General features: G+C 48.7%; 1 protein-coding gene across 4 annotated transcripts in view; it reads right to left on the bottom strand.

Moving 5' to 3' along the window:
- Dnai2 (dynein axonemal intermediate chain 2) overlaps positions 1-17,911 on the bottom strand; it is a 33,943-nt gene that overhangs the window by 5,863 nt on the left and 10,169 nt on the right. For all 4 annotated transcript variants that reach the window (XM_006970640.4, XM_076543676.1, XM_015993630.3 and 1 more), the window contains exons 5-10: positions 16,231-16,373; positions 14,227-14,340; positions 8,280-8,419; positions 7,072-7,194; positions 2,624-2,847; positions 152-287 (exon numbers count right to left, since the gene is read on the bottom strand). In XM_006970640.4, the coding sequence (XP_006970702.1) occupies positions 152-287; positions 2,624-2,847; positions 7,072-7,194; positions 8,280-8,419; positions 14,227-14,340; positions 16,231-16,373 (880 nt within the window). The remainder of the gene's footprint in view (positions 1-151; positions 288-2,623; positions 2,848-7,071; positions 7,195-8,279; positions 8,420-14,226; positions 14,341-16,230; positions 16,374-17,911) is intronic.

Below are 17,911 nucleotides of genomic sequence, written 5' to 3'. Positions count from 1 at the left end.
AAGGCCAGAGTGCAGCTGGGCAGCAATCCGATTACCCAGAGTGACCCTGTCCAAGTGCGCCTACCAAGAGCAGCAACAGGACACACATACACACGTACCCAACCCTGGACCCATCCAGGAAGGACCCCAGAGGGAGGGGGGGACATGTGACCTTCAGGCTGAGGGCAGGGTCACACTGCTTGAACACCAAGTCCCAGATGTCCAGGGTCCCGTCCATCTTGGTGGTGAAGAAGACTGCGGGTCTCACAGGACTCCAGGCTCCATCAGAGAGGTAAGCCATGTGGTACCTGTTGGAGCCGGCGTGGCGAGTCAGAGCCTGTGCTGGGGGAGGCCGGAGGCTCTCCAGTCCAAGGCTCCGCTCGTTGAGGCTCTCCGGGATCCAGGGTCTCTGAGTCTTTCTGGGTAGGAAGTTCTCTTTTGGGCCTGACTGCTAGCCTGCCAGCCTCACTCATCTCTGGTTCTCAGGCTGAACTTGACAGGGATCTGGGGGTGTGGCTCTCTCCCACTGGCTGGCTGGGCATAGTATTTCTCACAGTGTCAGAGCTGCTGGAACTGGGGTCCTCTGTGGGGTCCCAGGAAGGACATGCCCAAGAAGTTCACAATTCTGAGATGGGGGTTGGCTGTACTTCCTTCTGGCCCTCGTTTGGATTTTCAAAAGCTTGTTTGTTGGACAGGAAATAACTCTGTTTAATAATTTAAAAATATGTATTTTAATGTGTATGTTTGTGTGTGTGTGTGTGTGTGTGTGTGTGTGTGTGTGTGTGCACATTTGGGCCACAGCACACATGCGGAGGGCAGAGGACAACTTGCAGGAGTCAGTTCTCTCCTTTCCCCAGGAGGGGTCTGGGGCTCAAACACAGGCTGTCTGGTTTGGTAGCAAGTCTTCATCCACTGTGATATCTTCCCAGGCCAAAGAGTCATCCCTCAAAGTGGGTCAAAGTGAGTGGAATATTTTTAAAATTCTCTCTCTCTCTCTCTCTCTCTCTCTCTCTTTCTCTATTTTGTTTGTGCCCTAACAAATAAAGCTTTCCTGAAGGTCAGAGGGCAGAGCTAGCCACTCACTAGATCACCCTAGAGGCCCACACCTTTAATCCCAGCACTTGGGAGGAGGAAGTAGGAAGATCAGGAGTTCAAGGCCACCCTGGACTACACAAGATTGATCCAGTCAAAAAGAGAAACAGAGCCGGGCAGCGGTGGCTCACACCTTTGACCCCAGCCCTTGGGATCTCACGCCTTTAATCCCAGCACTAGGGAGGTGGAGACAGGAAGTGATATGGCTGGGCGGAGAGAGGAGTATAAGGCAGGAGGAGACAGGAGCTTGGCTCTTTCAGGCAGAGGATACAGTAAGAAGTCTTCCAAGTGGCTCGCTGCTCTGCTTCTCTGATCTCTCAGCTGATATCTGACTCTGGGCTTTTATTATTGAGACCAATTAGAATTCCTGCTCCACTCTCTGTGAGTTTTCTTTCAAACTCATCATTCTCCCTCCTCCAAAGTATCTTAGGGCTTCTATTGCTGTGGCAAAACATGAACAGAAGCAGCTTGAGGAGGAAAGGTTCATTTCCTCTTTTTGTGGCAACAGTCCATCATTCAGGGAAGTCAGGGCAGGAACTCACGACAGGAACCTGGAGGCAGGAACTGAAGCAGAGGCCTTGGAGGAGCGGAGCTCACTGGCTTGTTCCTCATGACTTGCTCACCCTGCTTTCTTTTTCTTTTTCTTTTTCTTTTTCTTTTTCTTTTTCTTTTTCTTTTTCTTTTTCTTTTTCTTTTTCGAGACAGGGTTTCTCTGTATAGCTTTGCGCCTTTCCTGGATCTCACTCTGTAGTCCAGGCTGGCCTTGAGCTCAGAGAGATCCACCTGGCTCTGCCTCCCGAGTGCTGGTATTAAAGGCGTGCGCCACCACCGTCCGGCTCACCCTGCTTTCTTTATGCACCCCAGGACCACCTGCCCAGGGGAAGCACCACCTTCAGGGGACTGGGCCCTGACACATCAATCATTAATCAAGAAAATGTCCTATAGATTTGCATACAGGCAATCTGATGGAGGCATTTTCTCAGCTAACAAAGTCTCTTCTCAGGTAACTCTAACTTGTGTCAAGTTCAAAAAAAAAAAAAAAAAAAAAAGCAACCAGGACAGGTAGACTGATCTCTGCAAGTTTGAGCCCAGTCTGGTCTACATAGAGACCAGACTGGTCTAAGACCAGACTTGGTCTAAGCCAATCAGGTCTACATAGTAAGAACCTGTCTCAAAAAAAAAAATCTGCATTGTTAACCAGGCATGGTAGTACACACCTCTCCAGTACTTGGGAGGTAGAGGCAAAAACACAAGGAGTTCAAGGTCATCATTAGAACATCCTTTAAGAAAAAAAATCATTTTAAATGAAATTTAAATTTCACTGGGAATATGATATATGTACAGGCATTAATGGTTTTTTGTTTTTGTTTTGTTCGTAGTTTTTGTTTTGTTTTATATTTTAGACAAGGTCTTTCTACGTAGCTCGGGCTGCTCAAACTTTCAATCCTCCTGCCTTAGCCTCCAGAGTGCTGGGATTACAGGCATGGGCTACCATACAGAGCCTCTGAAGTGGGCCTGTGTCCTCTCTGCTCCTCTGTATCCCTCCCCTCACCTGGTCCACATGATGGATGACTCCCGACTGTCCTCAGACCAGATGCGGGCTGTCCAGTCACCAACAGTCAGGAAATTCTTCGGGTAGAAGGGGTTTCTCTGGAGGGCGTAGATGGGGCCGTGGTGGCCTGAGAAGGTACAAACGATCTTCTCGGCTGATGTCTTGGCCTTGCGGTTGCAGGAGACAACGATGCCCTGCTCGGTGCCCACCATGAACTTGGTTGGCTGTGTGTGTGGAGCGGGTGACAAAAAGGCAGAGGTGTCATGAGACATTAGCTCTAGGCTGGGTCCACGTGGCCTGCAGCCTACTTGAGCTCTGTTCAGGCTAAGACCCATCCCAGCCTCACTGCAAGTATTCTTGAGGCCTTCATAATTGATAAGGGCTTCCTTAGCTCTTCTGGTCTCTAGAGGGTCATTAGGAATCCCCTCCACAGGCATCACTGCGTGCACTGTGTGTGTGTGTGTGTGTGTGTGTGTGTGTGTGTGTGTGTGTGTTGTGAATGTGCACTTGTATGTGTGGGTGTGAAGAGTCCAAAGGAGGCTTTGGATGTCTCTCTCTATCACGCTGCCCTATTCCTTTGAGGCAGGGTCTCTCACTGAACTTGGAGTTCTTGTTTTTCCGATGGGCTGGCAGCCAGCAAGTCCCAATCATCCTCCTGCCTTGGTTTCCTCACAGCACTAGAGTTAAAGGATAGTGGGTCCTTTTAGCCACCCAGCCACCTCTTCAGCCCCAGTCAGCATTCTGTCATAAGGATTTTGGATATTTGTTTATGTGTAGAATAAACAAGGCCCAGAGTGGACACAATGTGGCTCTGATCATGTAGTCAGGAGTGAAGGCAGGATCAGAAGTTCAAGGTTACCCCCAAATACTTAGCAAGTTTGAGGCCAACCTAGACTAAATGAGACATTGCTTTAAAAAAAAAAAAAAAAAAAAAAAAAGACAGACAATTGCTGTATGGCCCTTCTCCTTAGATGCCCCTAGAGTAGGCAAGGGCATTGAGGTAGAAAAAGTGATGAGAATTGCTGGGGGTCTCAGGGAGAAGGAAACAGGGAACCATTTTTCTCATAGGCATAGGTTTTCAATTTTGTTTTATATTTGTTTTGGCAGGAAAGTTGGTTATTGGGGAGGAAATCACATGCTCCATTTTTAACATTTGAAAATCAGTTAAAATGAGTGCTAGGCAGAGGGGCTTGATGGGATTTTTTCTTTTTCTTTTTATTTATTTTTTTGAGACAGGATCTCACTATATAGCCCTTGCTCTCCTGGAACTTGCTGTGTAGACCAGGCTAGTCTTGAACTCCCAGGGATCTGCCTGCCTGTGCTGGGATTAAGGCATAAACCATCAAGCCCAGCTTTCCTGGAAATTATAAAAATAACCAAATTCTTTTGAGGAAGAGCCATGTTAAAAGTGTGAGTCACCAGAACCCACACAGCTATGAGGAAGTACAATTATATTTATTAGTAACAAAGAGGGCAGGGCTCCTGCCCACCCAACTTCTTTCTATTCTGTCTGACTGGTAAATAAAATGTCACAATTTGATAAAGAACTTCAGCTTTGAAAGACGGGAAAATTCCAGAGCCAGAGGTGGGGATGGTTGTGTGGCCCTGGGTGGAACACTACTGAATGGCTCTTCAAAGTGGTTAAACCAGCCCAGACCTGGCAGTGCACACCTCTAACCCAGCCCTAAGTGGTGGAGGCAAGGGTATCAGAAGTTCAAGGTCGTGGCTCTGGGAGATGGCTCAGCGCATAAAGGCCCTAACTGCCAAGTTTGACAACCTGAGTTCAGTCCCTGAGACTCTCACGGTGAAGGGGAGAACTGACTCCAAGTTGTCCTCTGACCTCTGCAAGCATGCCCCCCCCCACCAAAATAAACACTTAAAATGTAATATCTTCTTTTTTTAAGTTCAAGGTTGTTCTTGGCAACATAACAGATTCAAGTCCAGCCTGAGATACAAGGGACATATCCAACATAAAAAGTTAACAGGGGCTGGAGCGACGGCTCAGCAGTTAAGAGCACTTGCTGCTCTTGCAGAGGACCCGGGTTTGACTCCCAGCGTGGATGTGGCAGCTCACAAACATCTGGAACTCTAGCTCCAGGGGTCCTCCTCTGACCTCTTCAGGTACCAGGATTGCATGTGGTACACACAAATTCAGGCAGAAAACTCTCACACACAAATAAATAAATCTTTAAAATAAATGAGTAATAATAAAGAGTTAAGAGAGTAAGTGGAGCCGGGTGGTGGTGGTGCGTGCCTTTAATTTCAGCACTCAGGAGGCAGAAGGAGGTAGATCTCTGAGTTCGAGGACAGCCTGGTCTATAGAGCCAGTTCCAGGCCAGTCAGGGCTACACAGAGAAACCCTGTCTCAGAAAAATCAAGAGAGAGAGAGAGAGAGAGAGAGAGAGAGAGAGAGAGAGAGAGAGAGAGAGGAAGAGAGAGGAAGAGAGAAGAAGAGAGAGAGAGTGCATAGGTGGTAATTTTATGAGTTTTTACCAAAAAAATTAAAACATGCATAATCTGGAAGATGGCTGAGTGTTAAATGTTGGCCCCAGGTTCAGTATTCAGTAACAAAAGAGACGGACAGACAGACACAGAAAGAGAATGAGAACACAAACTGAGCTACTAAGTTGGGCATCAGATAAAAAGACCAAATTTGGGGGGTTCTTCGAAACAAGCCGTTAAGCCAGCCACAGGGAACCTGTAAGTGGTCAGGGACAAGCCACCCAGCCTGCTTGTCTCAGACATCACATTGGGGTGGAGATAGGATCAGAGCCGGGGCTCAAGTTCCAGCTTTACCGTGTGCCAGGGTTTCCTGTCACCAAGACTCCTCCTGTGTGTGGGGAAACAGATAAAGTCAAGGTCTCACAGGAGCACGGTGGCTGCCCATGTCTGGCAAAGGCTGTGTACTCAGGGTCTAGCGTGGAGAAGAGGGAACATTATATTCAGCATGTGGCCTAGAAATCCCAGCACTGGGGCACAAGGTCTTACTGAGGACCCCCCCCCATAGGCCCTGAGCCCAGGGGCTCCTCCTCTGCCATTGGGCAGGGCACCTGGTTTGCCTTCCACCTTATCCTCCCAGTGTTGAACTCTGGTCAGTGGCTGAGGGTCCCCAGGGCAAGTGTGAGGTCAGAGCCACCCAAGGTCCTAGGAATGATAGGACAGGACCCTGAGCAAATGATACCCGCAAGGTGCAGGTGGGGGAACAAGCCTGAACCTCAGCAAGATACAGAGGAGGAGCCAGCCCAAGCCAGGAGCCTCCTGGAAACATGATTTTCTTGCCTTATTTAATGAGTATTCGTTTTCTGCTTCTGACCCCTTCCTGTGACGGATCCGCTCAACTTCAAGCTTTGTGATTTGATTGTGTTCGTTTTTGGTTTTGTGTATTTGAGACATGGCCTTACTATGTGCTCTTGGCTGGCCTAGAACACTCTATAGACCCAGATGGTCTTGAATTTTCAATGATTCTTCTGCTTCTGGCTTTAATTTTGAGTTTTTATTTCATTATTTTTTCCTCGAGACAGGGTTTCTCTGTGTAGTCTTGGCTGTCCTGGAACTCGCTCTGTAGATCAGGCTGGCCTCGAACTCAGAGATCCACCTGCCTCTGCCTTCCCAGTACTGGGATTAAAGGGGTGTGTCACCAAGGCCTGGCAAGTTTCAAAATTTTTATTTACCATCATCATAATGTGTGTGTATGTGTGTGTGTGTGTGTGTGTGTGTGTGTGTGTGTGTATACATGAATACCATGGCATATTATGTTTACATAGAGGTCAGAGGATAACTTCCGGGAGTCAGTTTTCTTCCATAGTGGGATCCAGAAATTGAACTCAGGTCATCAGGTTTGTGTGCTTTTACTGAACTCTCTTCACCTGCTTCTTGTTTCCTATTTTCTTGTTGTTTTGTCTGTTTTTTTTTTTTTTTTTCAAACAGGACCTCACATTTGTTATGTATGACCTTGAACACCTGATCTTTCTGCCTCCAGCCCGGAAGTGCTGGGATTACAGGCATGCACCGCCATTCCTCGCTTGGGAGGTTTCCTTATCATTCCTTGTTGTCTGTGCTCTGTTTTCCCACCAGGCTCCGCCGCTCTTCCTTCCTTCCTTCCCCAACACTTCTTTCGTTCCCTGAGGAAGGGAAGTGATCAGCCTAGGGCCTCAAATGAAGCCAAAGCTGTGTGGATAATGGTCCTGGCCAGCAACCTTCCCCTGAAACTGCTTTTCTGGTTTTGAAGCTTGCCCCGGCTGGGAAGGGCCAGCCTCAAGCCAGTGAGAGCGGCGGTCTTTCTGGAGGTGTTCTGCTGCCCCCTGCTGGAGCATCACGGTAAAGCCTCCGCGTGGAGTAAGTCTGCCTCAGGAGGGAGGGGCCTCCGTCCCTGCATCTCCTTCACCAGCCCGGACCTGCCCATAGCCCCAGGAAGTGAAGATGAAGAAGGAAGAGCAAGAAACACCCACCAACGTAGACTCGAACTCCAAGGAGATGGCTCCCAGGGCATTCTCCAGCTGCTCCTTTCTGGAGATGTCCATGATGACCACCTCGGTGGGCTCACTGATCTTGCGGATGTCCCACCACATGACCTGGCATGGGAAGGTGACTGAGACCTGGAGGACCCTGGCTTTTGTCCCCCAAGCCATCCAGGGCCTCAAAGGATGTGAGACCAATGAGAAACAGACGTTTTTGTAAGACTCACAAAGGCAAACTGTACAGTTCAGATGCAGGCACAACTCTCTCCCTATATAGCAATATCTAGCAAGATGAAAACTATACACAGGACCCAGGCATGGTGATACGTGCCTGCAATTACAGCATCCAGGAGGTGGAGGCAGTAAGTCCATCAGTTCAAGGCCAACCTGGACTACGTGAGACCGTATCGCCAAGCAAAACAAAAACAAAAAACAACTAAATCGAGCTAGCATTCTCACTGCCGCAATATATGCTATAGATCAGCCTGTGCAAGTGTGCAAGGGTCTAGGCACAAATGCACTTTTCACTGTTCCTTTTCTGAAAATCTTCTTAAACAAAGCATGATGTACCCACACCAAGCCGTCAACAGGCACAAAATCACACTTCACAAAAGTTGAAGCAGCTGCTGAGTGGACTCACAGAACACAGCAGGTGCACACAGGTGTAAAATGTGCAAGTTAGGGAGGAAGAACAGAGAAAGATGGGTGTTTGCTGGACTATGCAGAGAGCATCTCAGGGCAGACACAGAAAACTGGCGTCCCAGGGAGGGGCTGGGAGGCTGTGGGTAGAGGAGGCATTTCAGAATCTTAGGGATTATTTGGGCCCTTGAATCTTTGGGATTATTCACTATTCAGTGTTAAAAAGGGGAAAGTTTAGATCAGTGAGATGCTCAGCAGGTAAAGGTACTTGTTACCAAGCCTGAAGACCTGAGTTTGATCCCTAGTACCCACATGGGCACTATGGTACACACTACTGTCCCCAAATAGGCTCACTCGTTCTTTCTTCCTTTCTTTTTTTAAAGGGGGAGAGGGCTGGAAGGTGTAGCTCAGTGGTAGAACACCTCCCATGCATGAGGCCCTGGGTTCCAGCCCCGGCACTATACAATAAAAGAAATGACGGAAAACAGATTGTAAGGCAACGTTCTCTGGATGCTTTTCATGGGCCCTCCCCTCCTCTCCAGGGTCCAGCCAGGTGGTACCTGCCCATCCGTGGACGCTGAGAAGCACTCGGTGCCCGTCTTTGACTGCAGCCAGATGGTGCCGTACACTGGGTCTCGGTGGCTGAACTCGATGGTGGACAGCTCTGCCACCAGGCTGCCCTTCCGGGTGTCCCAGCAGGCTGACAGGGGAGGAGATGAGGCTGTGAACTGAAGTTCCCAGAAAAGCAAACCAAACAAACCTGTGGTAAAGCTTTTCTGTGACTGAGGAGAGTTGAGACTCTGAGCTCGAGGCCAGCCTGGTCTACATAGCAAAATCCAGGCCAGCCCGGGCTGCATAGTGAGACTCTGTCAGAAGAATGTCATCAGATAACATGTAAGGCCTGTAACAGGCTTCCTGTACTGCTATAACCCACCTGCCTGTTAGTTTCACTGATACTTGGCAGAGGGAGGTGGGTGTTAATTTGTTGTGTTTTTGGCTCCACAGCTCTCTCTGAAAAAAGCCTTGGTTAGTGGTTTTCTGTTGTGCAGCTCTAAGAACTTTGTGAAACTGTTTTTGCATTGTTACTTAGTATCTGGTGTAACACATCCATGCTTCTGGATCATCAGTCATTCATATTTGACTCTAGAACTAACGGTCTCTCATTTCCTTTTGAGGTGAGAGCTGTGTTTGGCAGTTGGTGTGTGTGTGTGTGTGTGTGTGTGTGTGTGTAATGGGATTCTTTCCCCAATAAGGAGCTGAACTGGAGGAATGCTGCTTCTCTGAGTTTGGATTTTTAGGATCAGGGCTACATTCAAACCAGCCTACATTTTCTACCATCCCCACATAATCTATGCAGAAACTCCTGGAGTGTAGGCTTCATTCACTCCATAGTGCCCCAGGCATGTCCTAAGATCACCCTACACCCTAGTGAAGCTCCTGGGAATAGACCAGGCTCATTACTGGGAGAGGCAGGAGTCGGGCGGGAGGTAGAGAGGCTGGGCTGGTCAGGAAAGGTCAGTAGGGGAAGGTGGCAGGGAGTTAAGGGTGAGGTGGAACCAGCCAAGCAAAGGGGTGAGGCCAGGATCCAAGGCAGAAGAAGCACAGGCAGAGGTCCCCACGTAAGAATGTGGGCAGATCTCCCTGCTGCGTGAACGTGAACGTGATGCTGCAAGAAACTCACGCAGGGGCCGCTGAAGAGATGGCTCGGGGGTAAAGGTTGTCACAAAGCCTGACCACCCGAGTTTGATTCCCAAAACCCACCTGGCAGATCACAACCGTCTATAAATCCAGTTCCACCAATACCTTTTCTGGCAACTAGGTATACACGTGGTGCACAAAATAAGATAAATAATTCTAAAAAAATTTATAATGAACAATAATAATAAACAAAGAGGGCTGGTGAGGTAACTCATCAGGTAAAGGTGCCTGCCACAGCCTGACAACCTGAGTTGAGCTCCTGAGATCCACATGGGAGTAAAGAACCAACTTCTTCAAATTGTCCTCTGACCTCTCCATGCAAGCTGTGGCATACATGTACCCCTCTGTCTTAGTCCATTATCATCATGGTGGGGAGCATGCCGGGATGCAGGCAGATGCGGTGCTGGATGAGAGTGCTACATCTTGCAGGCAACAGGAAATCAACTGAACTCTGGGCAGTATCCTGAGTATAGGAAACCTCAAAGCCCACGCCTACAGTGATACACTTCCTCCAACAAGGCCATACCCACTCCAACAATGCCACACTTCCTAATAGTGCCATGCCCTATGAGATTATGGAGGTCAATTACATTCATTCAAACTACCACACCCTCCAACACAATAAATTTTAAAAATGTAAATTAAAAGTTAAGAAAAGAGGCCTGGAGAGATGGCTCATTGGTTAAGAATGTATGCTGCTCTCACAGAGGACCAGAGTTCTGTTCCCAGTATCCACACTGGGTGGCTCACAACCCCCTATACCTCCAGCTGCTGAGGACCTGATGCCGCTGACCTCCGCTGACCTCCGCTGACCTCCGCAGGCACCTGCACACCCGCACAGAGACAAACACACATGTACAGGATTTTAAATGCTAAAATAAAGGCGGGGCTGGGAGGTGGCCCAGTGGTTAAGAGCGCTTACTGCTCTAGCAGAGCGTTGGAGTTTGGTTCCTAGGACCCACAAAACACTAATGCACACACAATTAAAAATAAATTAAGAAAGAGAGAGAGAGAGAGAGAACGAAAGGAAGGAAGGAAGGAAGGAAGGAAGGAAGGAAGGAAGAAAGAAAAGCTCACGGGCATGCTCAAGCCTCTACTGTGAATCCTTCTTTCCCATAAAGCCTGCCTGCTTCCTGCCCTGATGTATCTGGCTTTGCCCTCCTCCTGAGGACCATCAAGGGCCCACATGCTTACTCAGAGCCGTTTCTGGGAAAGGTGATTTCCTGAACCAGCAAACGTACTTACTTGCTCATAAGCTTTGACCTAGTAGCCCCCAAGGCCAAGACTTTTGTCCCTGGTCAGGCCAGGCCCAGAAATGCGCTTCTTTGACTAACTTGCTCTGCAAAGCAGCACTCCAGGGTGGGTCCTGTGATCCCAGATGTCACAGCTGGAGTCTCCTTCCTCTGGCAGGGGAACCCCAGAGCTGAGCTGTTCTGAGCCACTGTGAACAGCCACTGAGAGGGGTCATGAATATGAGTGAGAAGGACTGCTGAGTAAGTCATGACAGCAGCTTGGCTGGGGTCTTTATGGTGCAGACAGTGGACGATATGACAGGGAAATGTATGGAGCCCATAGCTGTGACACAGGCTGGCTGCTCCCCGGGGGATGCATTAGGTCTTAGAGACAGACCAGGGTTTTTTTTTTTTCCCTCAGGGAATCAGGAGTTTAAGGCTAGCCTGGCCTAGAAAGTAAGACCCTGTCTTTAAAGCAAAAATACACCAGGAAGCTGGGGAGATGGCTCAGTGGTTAAGAGTGTATACTACTACTCTTGCAGAGGATGGCACCCAACTGCCTGTAACTCTGATGCCCTCTTCAGGCCTTCAAGGGCACTGCACTTATGGGCACATACCCACACTTAAATAACAAAAGATAAAAGTTAAGTCAGAAAAACAAGAGCAATTAAACCCAAAGCAAAGCTAAGCATAGAGGCTCAGATTTATAATCCCAGAACTCAGAAGCTGAAGCAGGAGAATTAATGCAAGTTTGAGACCAGCCCAGGCTACACGATGAGTTCAAGTCCAATACGTGCTTCATATGGAGATCCTGTCTCACCAAATAAAATGATAAAATAATAAAAAACAAATAGCCAGGAATGGTGGTGCGTGCCTTTAATCCCAGCACTCAGGAGGCAGAAGCAGGCAGATCTCTGTGAGTTCAAGGCCAGCCTGGTCTACAGAATAAGTTCCAGGATCAGCAAGGGTTACACAGTGAGGTCCTGTCTTAAACAAACAAACAAACAAATAAATAAACAAACACAAAATCTGGAAGTGGAGAGCAAACCCAGCGCTTGGAAGGTGGAGACAGCAAAATCAGCAGCCTGGGCACATGTGCACACAGACACAGACACACACGAACACACAGACATACACACACACACACACACACACACACACACACACACAGACATACACACAGAGAGACATACACAGACACACAGACATACACAGACACACGCACACATCTGAGACAGAAAATGGAATAACAATTGAAGTAAAATATAAGTGAAAGATTAAAAAAAACCTCAGAAATTTAATAAAGTTGGTTCTTTAAAAAAAAACAAAATTGACAAATTGACAAACCTCTCTTGATCGACTAAGACAAAAATAAGAAAGCTCCAACGACTAAAAGCATACAAGAATCATGGATGGCAGATGATATGTCAATGAACTGGGTAACCTAGATGAAATGGAAAAGTCCTAGAAGAACAGACACTGCCAAAGCAGAACAGAATGACTGAGTTCATTCATTAGCTTCCAATAAAGAAAAGCCTGAGTTCAATCCCCAGAACACACACACATGGCGAAACCTGAGAACGGATTCCCATGTGTTGACTCTCACAGACTCACCACCACACCCAAGTGCCCATCCGCCCCCCTCCCCCCCCCTCATCAGAGCCACCTTGGGGAGTTCAGCTGTGCCCCCTTACAAAAGGGTTATCCCAGCTGGCTTGTTGACTGCTTATACTCAGGGGAGGGAGTCAGGAGACCCTCCCCTGAGAATCCCACTGCCCCCACTGCCTGTTGTATTCAGCGCCGCCCTAACTGCTGGGGGTGGGTGTGTGGGGGGTGGCGGGTGTGCTGGGAGGCTGCAGTATACAGCCAGGGGGAAGAGTTGGGGAAGGGGCTTTCTCTGTGAAGCTATGGGCAAGTTCTCATCCTTGCTGGGTAAAGGCTTTCCAGGGGTGGCTTGTTGGGGAAAGGAGCATGGAGCATCCAAACTCCCTATAGGAAACCCCTCCCTCTCCTGCGCTCTGTAAGGAAGCCCAATAAACGTCCCAGATTGTACCTTGGGTTATCACTGGGACCATAGGAAAAGGAATCTCTCTCTCTCTCTCTCTCTCTCTCTCTCTCTCTCTCTCTCTCCCTCTCTCTCTCTGTAAATGTAGCATAAACAAACAAATAAATAAAGTGATAAACAAACAAACATGTCCAGGTGTTTATGGGGGACCTAGCTGGAGGAAGTGTGTGTGTTGCTGGGGGGACCGCCTTATGTAAGGCAAACCATCTGCTTCTCCTGCAGTGAGAAGCCCCCTTTGCAAGCTCCTCCCACCACCAGGGAGCAGCCCACTTTTCCCAGCACCAAGTACTGTTCCCTCAGGAACCCTTCTTCCCCTAAGTCCTGCCTCTCAGATGTCACAGCAATAGGAACTGTAGCTAACACAGGAGGTGACGCTTCCCAACATCACCCACACTCATCCCAGACACTTCTCCCTAGATGGGGCTCCACAATGGCCCTCACATTCTTCCATGGCTGGTCCTGGTCCTTGACTTTATCTGAGCTCTTTTTAAAAAAACTCAAAACCCCAAAATGACATTTGCTGGGGCAGTAGTGGCACACTCCTTTAAACCCAGTACTCGGGTGGCAGAGGCAGGCAAATCTCTGAGTTCAAGGCCAGCCTGGTCTACAAGGCAAGTCCCAGGACAGCCAGGGCTACACAGAGAAACCCTGTCTTGAAAAACCAAAAACCAAACAAACTAAAACCCCCTACATTTTATTTATTTATTATGTATGTATACGTGTGTGGATACATACGTGCCATGGCATACGTATAGGTCAGCGGGCAACTATTCTTTCTGTCCACCATGTGGGTTACACAGGTCAACTCAGGTCATCAGGTTTAATGGCAGGCACCCTTACCAATGGGACCATCTGTTGCAGGATATTTGATCACACTGTGAACCCCAAGATCGCATTATTTACTGGAAAAACCTGTTTCAAGTTGTGGTGTGGCTCAGCCTTAGCACACACCTTTAATCCAAGAGCTTTCTGCTCATTGTAAATGGGATTTAATAAAGTCAACCATAGGTCAAGAGGCAGAGCAAGCAACCGGTTGGCAGGATGTGAATATAGGATTATTAACAAAAACCATAGAGAATAAGAGGGAGTCAGGAGGATGGATAGAGAGACGCACAGGAAGTAAAAGGGGGGCATTCAGTTTGAGGAGTCTGGTTGGACAAGGCAGGTGGCTTTGGCTGAGGAGGAAGGTCAGCTGGGTGCTTTCTCTGCCTCTCTGAGCTAGCAGGCTTTTCACCCCAGCATCTGGAGTGGTAAAAATCTAACGACTGAGATTTTGTTAAAAACAGTCATCTCCCTGGCCTGAATTATGACTTTTAAAACCTTCTTGCTGCCTGCTAACGTTAGACTTACCTGAATGGTTATGACTGGAGGCCAGAACCAAGTGTCAGCAAACTCCCAGGGGACTGCAGCGTTAGCTTCCGGAATGGCATGCTAAGTCCAGGTTGAGCCCTGGTGGACTTGTGGGTTAGCGGCGCCCTGCCTGGCTGCTGGCCGGGGCAGGGGTCTCCTTACCTATCTGCCCATTGTAGCAGCCCCCTAGGAGGACGTGGGAATCCTTGGGGTTGTACTCCAGGGTGACAAGAGGAGAAGGCGGCTTCAGGACAATTTCTGGTCTGTTGGGGTTTTCTAAAATAAAGAGGCGGGGGATCCATTAGGCCTACACAGATGAAGGACCGGGCCGATCAGTTTAACTGATTCTATGTGCTGGGGGGGGGGGGGGATAAATACAGCATCGGCATCCTCCCTCTCCTCTGGCCGCTCTCGCCTGAATCATGGCTTTATCTGGGGGCAGTGAGGGTGAGAATCAGGATTTGGGTGTGTATTCGTATACTGAATTCCAGTTCTCGTCCATTCCCCAGGTTGGTATGAAATGAAATTTTGATCCTAAGGCAGAGGGAGTGGAGGAAGTCCGAGTGAGTGAAGTCCTGAGTGAATGTGTGCGTGTGCGTGTGCGTGTGCGTGTGCGTGTGTGTGTGTGTGTGTGTGTGTGTGTGTGTGTGTGTGTGTGTGCATAGGCACAGCCATGCCCAGGACCCCAGAGCCTCAGACCCAGGGAGGAAGGGCAAAGCCTCACCTCCCTCCCATCCCCTGCTGGGAGTGAGGCTCAGAGGGAACCGGTAAAGCTTCCTTCGGCAGACTGAGAATGAGTGTTGATGGTGTGTGCAGAGAATGTCTGCCGTAGCTTTCTCCTCACCAGGTATTTACAGACTGAAGATGGCGCGCCCACAGAGATCGCTCCTACCAAGGTTACCTAAGCCTGCCTCTTTGATTCATCTGTACGTGCTAACCCCGGATCCTTGCTCAGCCGTATGCAATAACCTCACATCTCTGTTCAACTCTGTACAGCAAACACACAGAGCTTCCTGGACACTGAGGTGTCCCCAGCAGAGAGTCCAGACTGTCCGCCTCAGCTTTTCAGTGTCTGTCTGTCTGTGTGTGTGTGTGTGTCTGTTCATCATTCCTTGGCTGCTTCAGCCAACTCCAAGTCCCCGGGTGGTCCGTGAATTAACGGCACTGAGGTGTTACATCAACTCTCCTCTTGGGGCCAGTGAGATGGTCTAACAGGTAAAGGCACTTGCTGCCCAAGCCTGGTGTGACCCGAGAGTCCTCCGAGATAAAGGTGGAAGAGAAATGACCTCACCAAGTTGTCGCCCGACCTCCACAGGTGCACCGTGACACACATGCCCTCCCCACAAACAGCATCGATCTGTAGGGTTTTGTTTGTTTTGTTTTTATAGACAGGGTTTCTTTGTGTAGCCCTGGCTGTCCTGGAACTCACTCTGTAGCCCAGGCTGGCCTCAAACTCACAGAGATCCACCTGGCTCTGCCTCCTGAGTGCTGAGATTAAAGGCGTGCGCCACCACCGCCCAGCTTTTTTTTTTTTTTTTTTTTTTTTTATAATCTACTCTCTGTCAATTTCTCCCACCCAGGTCTGAGGACCAGGGTTGAGACTGGAGCGACTCCGGGCGAGGGTGGCCTGCTGTCAGAATGTGATGAGCTGCAGGAAGGATCGGAGTGTCAGTTCCGGGTTGTGCCTACGCATTTACCGTCATTACCATTTCTGCCTATAGAAAATGGTCTTTTAGTCGCTGTCTGCCACGGGTGAAAGGTGAGTATCAGAAAAGGGGAATGGTTTCCCTCCACTAGGGCCCCCTCTTGGTCAAGTAGGAATCCTTCTGGTACGGGGATCGCATGGATCTTAATGCCCCAGATGAACAATCTGGAGTTGGGCTGGGGAGTAACGACTCCTAACACTCACAAGGCTGTAGAGTCCATCCCCAGTGTGGAAGGCAAATGTAGAGTGGGTGGGAACTTTGCGGGTCTGCTTTGGCTCTGTGGAGGTGTGCCTGCCTGCTCCCACACAGGGAGAAGACAAGAGCCTTCCTCCTGCACCTGGTCCCCACCACAGAGTGACTTTGATCCCTTGTTTGTGCTCTCAGCTCCCTGAGCTTTGCTGACCTCTGACCTGGCCCCTCAGCCCTCCCTGGCCTGTGGATGGAACCACCCGTTTCTCACCCAGGTCCCAGATGTAGGACTCGTGGCTCATGCCCAAGGGGGCTCGCTGGAAGTTCAAGCAGGAATAAGCTATTGCCAGCTTCCTGTTGCCATCCGGGTGCCAGGAGAGGTGTGTGGCTGCCCTCTTGATCTCCTGAGGGTCCCTGGAGGGAGAGCGGGGAAGGCAGGGGATTGGAGGGTAGGGTTCCCCCAAATCTTTGTTTATCAGAATCCTTTTCAAAAAATCCAAGTGGACCTAAGCAACCACATTCACTTAGGAACTTATTTTACAAGGTTGAAGCTGGATGACAGGTGGCTTCTGCCTGTAATCCTCAACCTCAGTTTAGTCTTCAGAGTAGATAGGCCTTGTCTCAATAAACGAATAAGTAGATACATAGATAAATAAATAGATACATGGATAAATAAATAAAGGCAAACCCCACAGAAACGCCAAAGTTGACAAGACTCCCTTAAATGTAAAGCCAGTCTCAATGGTTCCACCTAGAATGTAAGAGGAAACAGCCAGGGAAGCAAATGAATGAAGTTTAGTCTAATAATATATACATATTTTTGAGGCAAGATCTCATGTACCCCAGGCTAGCCTTGAACTGAGGATGACCTTGAATTTCTGGTCCTCCTGCCTCCACTTCCCAAGTACAGAGATTATAGGCATGCACCAGTGTACCCAGTTTACAAGGTACTGGGAATCGAACCCAGGGCTTTGTACATGCCAGGCACGCACCAACACAGGCTGTGTCCCTAGCAAGGCAGTGCCTGTACAGCCCTGACTGATCTGATACTCCTATGTGTCACTATGGTGAGCTATAGTTTAACACACTTCTTTTTTCTTTTCTTTTTAAAGACTGTGTAGCCCCAGCTGGCCTGAAAGTCACTATGTAAACCAAGTCAGAGATCTGCCTGTCTCTGCCTCCCAAGGGCTGGGATTAAAGGCATGTGCTACCATGTTGGCCTAGTTTAAACACTTTTCCCTGATGAAAGTTTTGACTGGGAGCCTGATTCTACAGTTATCAGCATAAAACAAGGGCTTTAATCCTAACACTTGGGAGGTAGACAGAGGGATCAGGAATACAGGCTAGCGTTGGCTACATAGTGAGTCTAGGCTAGCCTGAGCTACAGGACACCCTGTCTCAGAAAGAAAGAAAAGAAAAGGCGGGAAGGAAGGAGGGAAAGAAGGAAGGAGAAGTGGGAAGAGAAAGAAAAGATTCAGAGAAACAAGCCCATTAGTGAGTAAAGAAGGCAGACTAACCGGACCACAGAGAATACAGCATCGTGTGTCCTGTAGAAGTTGGCGATAATAAAAAGATCAGTGGGCACCAGGAGTTGGAGGGCAGAAGAATGAACAGGGAAAGCAGGAAGGACTTTTTAGGGCAGTGAAAAACTGCTCTGCATTGGACCTTGGTCCAAATCTACAGACTTAGGCCCAAGAGTGCCCCCTAGTGGAAACCATGGCCCCTGCATAGTGGAGATTTGGTTAGCTGATTCTTATTTGTTTGTTTGTTTGTTTGTTTCAAGACAAGGTCTTCTGCAGCTCAGGCTCACCTCAGGCTCCCTACATATCCGTCTGAGGATGACCTTGAACTCCTGATCTTCCTGCCACTGCTTCTCAAGTGCTGGGATTACATGTGTGTACCATCTTTTTTTTTTTTTTTTTTTTTTTTTTTTTGGCAAAGTCTGTAACCCA

The sequence above is a fragment of the Peromyscus maniculatus genome, chromosome 8 (genome assembly GCF_049852395.1).
Source record: "Peromyscus maniculatus bairdii isolate BWxNUB_F1_BW_parent chromosome 8, HU_Pman_BW_mat_3.1, whole genome shotgun sequence".
Lineage (NCBI taxonomy): Eukaryota > Metazoa > Chordata > Mammalia > Rodentia > Cricetidae > Peromyscus > Peromyscus maniculatus.
The sequence above is the reverse complement of the archived record's forward strand: the minus strand, read 5'-3'. Positions and strand labels throughout refer to the sequence as shown.